This window comes from Bombina bombina, chromosome 3 (genome assembly GCF_027579735.1).
Source record: "Bombina bombina isolate aBomBom1 chromosome 3, aBomBom1.pri, whole genome shotgun sequence".
Lineage (NCBI taxonomy): Eukaryota > Metazoa > Chordata > Amphibia > Anura > Bombinatoridae > Bombina > Bombina bombina.
In genome coordinates, this window is record NC_069501.1 from 192915855 (window position 1) to 192924771 (window position 8917).

At 36.7% G+C, this 8917-nt stretch overlaps 1 protein-coding gene across 1 annotated transcript; it reads left to right on the top strand.

Moving 5' to 3' along the window:
• The first annotated feature begins 288 nt into the window (after positions 1 to 288).
• Positions 289 to 705, top strand: LOC128651553 (histone H2A, sperm-like). The gene has a single exon (XM_053704575.1). The coding sequence runs from the start codon at positions 289 to 291 to the stop codon at positions 703 to 705; it is 417 nt and encodes a 138-aa protein (XP_053560550.1).
• Positions 706 to 8917: the final 8212 nt, after the last annotated feature.

The following is an 8917-nucleotide window of genomic DNA, read 5'->3' on the forward strand; positions in this document are numbered from 1 at the left end:
ACTGAACTTATATAAATTGTATTAGTAGCTACTATGTATACATGTGCTCAACCTAATATAGAATAAACATAGCACAAAACAAATCTGACTTGGCCTTTTTTGCTGCTATTCCATTTCTGGCAGTAACTTCAGGTGATCAGCAAGTAATTAAATGTTATCCTACTGCTATTTACTAAATGCTACAGCTCTAAAATCGCATGAAATTAATGACATTAGCTAAATAATAAGGTTAGATATAATCTTATGTTCTCTAAATCTATACTTTGTTCCCTTACCCAGTGTTTAAACATGTCTGGTCGTGGAAAGAAGGTCACCAAGCCTGCAGCTGGCAAGACATCCAAATCCGCTAAGGCAGGTCTCCAGTTCCCAGTCGGCCGAATCCACAGGTTCCTGAAGAAGGGAAACTATGCAGAGCGGATTGGGTCTGGATCTGCTATCTACATGGCAGCTACTCTGGAATATCTCTGCGCAGAGGTCTTAGAGCTGGCAGGAAATGCTGCCAGAGACAATAAGAAATCCAGGATTTTACCCAGACACATCCAGCTGGCAGTCAGGAATGATGAGGAACTGGCTAAGCTATTTGATGGCATCACTATTGCTGATGGGGGTGTCTTGCCAAACATCCATGCCCAGCTTCTACCAAAGAAAACCTTTAAAGGCTCCTCATCACAAGAACCTAAAGCTGCTGAATCTCAGGCTTTTTAATTGGACCAAAAAACACTCTTTAGGGGATTTTTCTCTTTTAGGGAATATTCTTTTATCAGTGTAACTTGTACTTTGCATTTGTTTTTAATGTTTGTAAATAAAGTTTATATTTTGATAACATTCCTTAAGGACTTCAGCAGATGGCTGGTGTTTTCTGCTCATTCATTTGGTTGAATGTCTGAGTTGCTTCTTGAATGGTTTTAGTTTACTGTCAATTTAAAAGAATTTTGCAGTAAGTGTCGCCCTTTTAAATAAGGAATTTCTCTTGCACTCCCCCAAAGTCCTGATTTTTTAATAGGAGCTCACAATATCACACTTATCACTTTATCAAGAGAATTTACAGAAAAATCCAGATCTTACTGTTAGGATCTTTTCATAGTGGGATTGATTCTAGTGAAAGACCATAACGGCACAGGCAGCTGCCTACTTTAGCATTCTGATCTGCGTACACCTCTCTATTCTACAAGGTGTTTGCTGTTTTTCTGAATAGTGTAGAAACATGTGTGTTCCAATGACTCTGCAACATCCCAGCCCAAAAAGCTGTGCTGTCACCAGAGTCAGGCAGTTAACCCCAGTCCGGAATGGGTTAAAAAAACATAGGGGGATTACAAACAAATAATACAACACATAGATACCCAGCACTCGCCAGCTAGCACTGGGGTTAACTGCCTGTGACTCTAGAGACAGCACAGCTTTTTGGGAGTGCTATTTAAGCACCCAGGGCTAGGATGTTGCAGAGTCATTGGATATGTTTGTGGTCTGGTCTTGGAGTGCAGTCTCCTTCCATGTCTTGTATTTCTCTGGGTGATTACATATACCTGTGCACCCCTCCCTTGTTCTCAGTTTGTTTGGCTTTGTAAGTGTGCATTGTGTAGCTGTGTTAGGGACTCAGACAGTGGAAAGGACCTTGACAAAGTGCCTGAGTTTCCCATGTGGCCAGATGTGTTTTTAAATCTTAGCTGTGAGCTAGCTGAGTGCTGGATATCTGATATATATATTTACACCATCTAATTTTACTAAGAGGGTAATCTAATTACTATAGAAATTACAGGTTAATAAATCCACCTGGTGCTACCCGCTCATAAAGTAATAACTAGAAAAGGAGATATGGGTGCAACTATTTCTAAAAGGACAGCATGATTATAGGTGGTGTTTTGGCCCATACACAGGCCTTTTTTTCAAACCAGCATCTTGCTTAAACTAGTTTGATAAAGTCATTTGTACACATCACCTACAAATTCATTTTTTTTTTTTTTTTTTTTTTTTTTGTGTTTGCCTGCCTGGTACTTGTCTAGGATCTGTTTTCAGGTAGCCTCACATGGAGGTGAGATATCAGTTTCTTGGGACATATTTGGTCCATTTCCTTATGTTTGGTCTGTATGCCCATGTGTAGAATTTGTAATCTATATATAAAATGTTTTTTTTTTTTTTTTTTTTTTTTTTTTTTTAGAAATAGTTGCATCCATACCATCTTTTCTGTGTCTCCCCCCCCTTTTTTTTTTTTTTTTTTTTTTTTTTAGAAATAGTTGCATCCATACCATCTTTTCTGTGTCTCCCCCCCCTTTTTTTTTTTTTTTTTTTTTTTTTTTTTTTGTTTGTGGGGAGAAACTCCATTGAATATAACTTTACAGTGATCAATGCTTTAAGAACAAAGGAAACCATGTTTGTGTTCATCTAAATATGTTCAGAATTTCCAGATTTACATTCTTAGATTAGTGCTACAATGTAGTGAATGACAACTTATTATTCTCTGGGAGGCTGTCCCTCTGAGGATTATAACACCCACTTTCACATAACCAATCAGGCTGACAGTCTTCCCCACTGAAATTCTGACTCAGTTAACTATGTAACATCATGTATGTGCACTGTGATTGCATATGGAATGAGGAAGCACCGAAGGGCAGAGTCAGTTAATTTGTGGTGATGTTGGTGTCGAATCTTACCTGTATCAGCCCCCACACCTTGATAAACAAGTGACCCCTAATTTTCAAGGGAGAAGCTGTTCTTTTAAATGAGGTCACTTCCCCCCCAGGATGCAGGAAATCATTGTGAAAAAAAAATAGATATCTCTTTTTTTTTTTTTTTGGTGGGATATTAAAATATTTCCTGCCCCTTCAATTTAGGAAGCTTAAAAAGCCTTATAACAAGGCAAGTGACTTTTTTTCTTCTTTAAAAAGGAGAGGCTGTTTTTTTTCACATGAGGTCACATGCACAGGTGGTTATCAGTTTTAGAGTACTCTCTATTGTGCTGAACAATATATAGAGGGGAAAACAAGACCCATTATTTGAAAGCAGCAATTCTGCTCTCACAAATAAGACTTTTTATTGGGTGTTAGGATGGGTGTAATGGTCATAAGACATTTGATCATAGCCATATGGTCACAAGGACTTATGATTATAAGGACATTTGGTAGAACATATGGTCATAGTTTGTTCCCGTACCAACCCATGTTCTGTCCCAACTGGAATTCATCCGGACAGTCCAGGTTTTCAATGATGTGCCCGGGTTTCAGGCTGCTTGAAACCCAGAGCCATGTTTGAAAATCCGAAATGGCTCCCCTATAAAACAGCCACAGCTATAAGACTGGCAGTGCTGCAGCTGTTATAAGGTGAAACGAGGCTGATTTGGCATGTGTTCCTTGTGCCGGCACACACAAGTAGATTCCAGCCCTGTTGCCTTCCATCACTGCTTTCCTCCGCAGCATCGCTGGGAGGAAGTGATACTATTACATTACTTTCTCCCAGTGCAGCCGCAAGGAAGAGAGTAGAGCAGGATCGACCATATATGATGATTTAGGGTTAGTATTAGGTACAAATTTCAAGTGAACACATTCAACGTGCTTGATAAGGTTAAGGCATCAGGAACTCCAAGTTTTAAAAGTAAAAAATCTTTGTTACGCAAAGTAAAAAATCCAAAATAAGGATACAGCACAAACAACACTTAGTGTACACAGCTGATGCATTTCACGCCCAAGCTGCGTTTCCTCAGAGCTGATTTTTCACTAGACACACATGACTATTTAGCAGTTAGGAGTTGTTGTTAACAGCCAATCACATTGTTCAGCATATTTTTCAAATTTGTCAATAATTCCTACAAATACTCTCTACCTGCTAATAACAAAATTTACAAGAAAAAACTATATGCATATAATTCATATATAATAAAAGCATATATATCTCATGCACATAAAAAAAAAACTTTAAAACTAAAAAGTGGATTCATGACTCAGTTCTTTCTAATGCCAAATAATATAATATAAAGTGCTTATCTCATTAGCATAAGTATACATAGTATAGCTGAGCGGATCTGTGTAACCTCGGGTAACATTATCTTACAAGATTTATATATATATATATATATATATATATATATATATATATAAAAAAAAGTAGATCTGGTTGTTTCTTAATAACAAGCATAACTCTATTACACGTATAAAACTATGAATGAAAGAGTCATACATCATTTTACCATTGTGCAACCAACACCTACAATTTTACTGCTTCACCTCCACAGTGACCCGATCTGGATTAAGAATAAGTATCCTATAGATATTAGAACCCTTTGTACAGTTATTTTATAGTACTCCGTGCTTATTTTGAATTTATTTTTATTTCTCATTTTTATGTTTGTGTCTATTGGTACTGTTCTTTCTTTTTCCAATTATTTATATACAAATTGTTTATATACATACAAATAGTTGTGTGTTTCATCACACAAACACAGCAGCAACAAAATCATACCTAAGTATGGTCTATAAACCGCTTTATATCACTAATCTTGTTCATACCATACGGTTGTCCTGTTTTTAAGGTATATATCCAAAAGACTTCCCGTTTACTTAGTGTAGCAAATTTGTCTCCACCTCTAAGATCAAGGGAAACACATTCATTACCCTGGAGGCTGAACGAATCCAATTTTGAGCCATGTGTAGCAAAATGTTTTGCTACCGGTGTTCTCGGTATTTCAGTTTCCAGGGATAGAAGATGCTCCCTAATCCTGTCCTTCAAAAATCTAGAGGTTAACCCTACATATTGCATTTTGAAAACATTGCATGTTACTAGATACTCATCAAAGGTAGAGTTGCAGTTTATGTAATTTTGTATCTTATACTCTTTCTTTGTTTGTGTGGATACAAAAGTATCCCCAGTATTTACATAATTGCAGCTTTTACAAGGTTTATACCCACATCTATGGAACCCTTGCTTAACTGAAAGCCAAGTTCTTGCACTTTCCCCCCCAAAAAATTTCTGATAATGTCACTTATGGTTTCATGAGACAAAGTTACACCTTTTAGAAACATCCTTAAGATCTATATCTATATCTACGTATTTCTCCAAACTGTCTGCTAAAAGTTGTAACAAAGTTAACACCTCCTTTCGTAAAAACTTTATTTCTGTTTATAGCCTATTTTAGTAAATAATCTCTATCCATACCAGGAACCTTGGTTGATAAATCCTTCAATGTAGTTAAATCATAACCTCTATCATAAAGCCTCTCAGTTAGGGAATTTGCATGTTCCCAATATTTCTCTATTGTAGTACAGTTTCTCCCCGCCTTATATATTGTCCTTTTGGTATTTCTCTTTTTAAATGATAAGGATGAGACGAGTCTGCTCTAAGAATCGTGTTTCCTGAGATGTCCTTCCTGTATACCTCTGAGACAACCAAATCATCTTCATGGCTCAATCTGACATCTAAATATGGAATACACTCCTTTGAGGAACTGAATGTAAATTTCAAATTTCCTTCATTATTATTCAGATGTCGTACAAAGTCCTCAAGATTATTGGTGTCACCCTTCCAAAAAAGGAGCAAATCATTGATATACCTCGTATTAAATGTTATATTCTTTCTATACATGTTATCAAATCCAAAGACAGCTCCTTCCTCAAAGTCTGCCAAATAAAGGTTAGCATATGATGGGGCAAATTTTGCCCCCATCGCCGTGCCCCTTCTTTGAATAAAAAATTCCCCATTAAACACAAAATAATTGTGATTAAGCAAAAAAGTAATTGCTTCAATAATAAATTCAATTAGATCTTTTGCATAGTTGGAATATTTACAAAGCATTCTACTCACAGCTGAAATCCCCAATTCATGCGGTATGCATAAATATAGGGATACAATATCAGTAGATGTTTTGTGTCTCTCAAGAAACCAGGGAGTGACTGGACCATCGGCTGTAACTGTGCATCCACCCATTCTCCTAATCTCTCTCCAAGGGACCCAATGGCAGAAATAATTTGGCGCCCCGGAGGGTTAAACACTTATATACTTTAGGTAAATATTTAAATACTGGTACTCTTGGATATTTAACAAATATATATTCATTCATTTTATTTGTTAATACTGAACGCTCAACAGCATTGTACAGCATATGCTTTAATTTACCCAAAAATGTATTCGTAGGATTAAATGTCAATTTTTTATATGTAGCACTATCTCCAAGTTGTCTATAGGATTCATCTAAATACTGTTCTTTATTTAAGATGACTATCGATCCACCCTTATCAGAATCAAGGATCACCAGATCCGGATTTTTCTTTATTTTATTGAGGGCGTCTACCTTTCTTTTCGTTAAGTTACCCCTGTATTTATATTTCTTGGATACATTATTTGACAATGTGATTGGCTGTTAACAACAACTCCTAACTGCTAAATAGTCATGTGTGTCTAGTGAAAAATCAGCTCTGAGGAAACGCTGCTTGGGCGTGAAACGCGTCAGCTGTTTACACTAAGTGTTGTGTGTGCTGTGCCCTTATTTTGGATTTTTTAACTTTTGCATAACAATAAAGATTTTTTACTTTTAAAACTTGGAGTTCCTGATGCCTTAACCTTATCAAGCATGTTGAATGCTGTCACTTGAAATTTGTATCTTGTTAAATGGAGGTCGAGGGGGAACCTTGACAGCTAGAATGCAAGGTTAAAGCCGGTTGGACACGACCGACGTGAGTAGAGGATGTACGCAGCAGTATCTACATGCTATAGTGTGCACATATGGTGAACGGAGAACACTCACAACATTCACGGCATAGGAATCTTCAAATGAAGAGAGTGAGCGGTTCTGGTATGTGGTGATACGGGCGGTAAGTCATTTACTTTCCCTCTACAATTGTGACTTTATGTTGGATACACTGTTACTACAGAAGGCTTCATTTGATTATACAGGAGAAAGTACAAAGGGTGTTAAAACCGGTTGTTTTGCTCAACACGTCCCCTTCTTAAGATTTTATTTTTGCTGTACAAATATTGACTTTATCTTGCTAAAGACTTGCTAGTATTAGGGTTCCTCCGGACAAAAAGGTGGCAATTCTAATGGTAAGGTGAGGCCATTTTAAGAGTCATTCTTACCGACGTTAGCACTATTGTGCCATGTTACTGCACTTTAGGGAATCTAGTCCCTAGTGCTTTCATTAGAAATATTGTCTTTATGCTCCTCTATGTATGGACAAGATGCCACTGGGTTCTTCTGTGAACCTAAGCTGCCCATTCAAATGGTTCTGGAGGAGTGCTTAGTAAACCCATTGATGTCAGGAAGAAGCCAGAGGTAAGTTCAGAGCAGCTTTTCTCAGTGAATCAATGACTCAAACATGTTTTTCTTCTCTGATGCCTTAAATATAAAATGGAGCCTTTACGCTCATAATTATGCTGCTAGAAATAGGAAAATAAACTTTATTATTGCTTTGTAGATCAATAAGGAGTTACAGTTGATTGTTATAGTTGTCCAGAAAATTATGCTGCCTGAGTGCATACAGTATACGACCCACTCTTAATTCCCACTGCAATAAGTCCCATCGCCATATAAAAAATGTGAACCGGCTCCTTTTGAATATTTATCAAGGGAAACAAGTATAGTCATCAATATAACTCTGGACATTACAATTCTCTCAGTACTATATATATATATATGTTCATCAGCCTGCACAGGCAACCAAACCAAAAGAAGCCTGACCTATTAAAACATACCATAAGGAAACTATATTTATCACCTGCACTGCCTGCACCAGTTACTATTGTTCTCCCTCAAATATCTTAGAAGAGTCAGATAATTGCAGAGATTACATTACATTACAGCAGACGTATTTGTTTAAACTAACAAATGGAACTGCAAGGTATTTATGGAACTTCAACACATGGAAAAAAAACTTTTATATTTAACTGATATAATTATTGTAAGCATAGAGTAAATACTCAAGGTCATATTAATTGACGATGTTGTACAGCATGAATACTTAATGGGACAGTCAACACCAGAATTTTTGTTGTTTTAAAAGATAGATAATCCCTTAATTACCAATTCACCAGTTTTGCATAACCAACACAATTATAATTATACATGTTTTACCTCTGTGATTACCTTGTATCTAAGCCTCAGCAGACTGCCCCCTTATTTCAGTTCTTTTGACAGACTTGCATTTTAGCCAATCAGAGCTGTCTCCATGGTAAATTAACGTGCATGAGCTCAATGTTATCTATATGAAATACGTGAACTAATGCCCTCTAGTGGTGAAAAACTATTAAAATGCATTTAGATTAGAGGCTGCCTTCAAGGTCTAAGAAATTAGCATATGAACCTCCTAGGTTTAGCTTTCAACTAAGAATACCAAGAGAACAAGGCAAAATTGGAGATAAAAGTAAATTGGAAAGTTGTTTAAAATTACATGCTCTATTTGAAACATGAAAGTTTTTTTTGGACTTGACTGTCCCTTTAAATGTAAAGCAAATCTAGTGTTGGATGGTTTAAAGGTTGTTAGACAGGATGTCAAAGATCACAGTCATGAAGGTAATCTTTCAAGAGCGCTTGCCCGAAACTCTGTTGGTGAGATGAAGGTGAAAATGACAGAATCTCTTGCTGGACCAAGTGCAATACAAGCATTCATATCTGTAAATCTTGATCCAAATTACTTATAGCACTTCCAAAGCGCTTCTCTTTAAATCGACAGTTACGCCGTCATAAACAAAAAATTCTGGAAGCTGGAGATGAGAGAGCACTTCCTCCATGTCCAACAAATGTTTTTTTTTAGATCCCATGACAATTTGTGGACTTTTTGACTAAGGAAAAGGTAATGATCAAATTCTGTTTTTGGGATGCAGAGAACTGTTGGATTGTTTGGCTAGAGCTCCAATGTGGTCGGCTGATGGAACATTCAAAGTTGTACTTGGCTATTTCTTCCAGCTTTATAGTAATTACTTTCAGTTTGTTACTGGC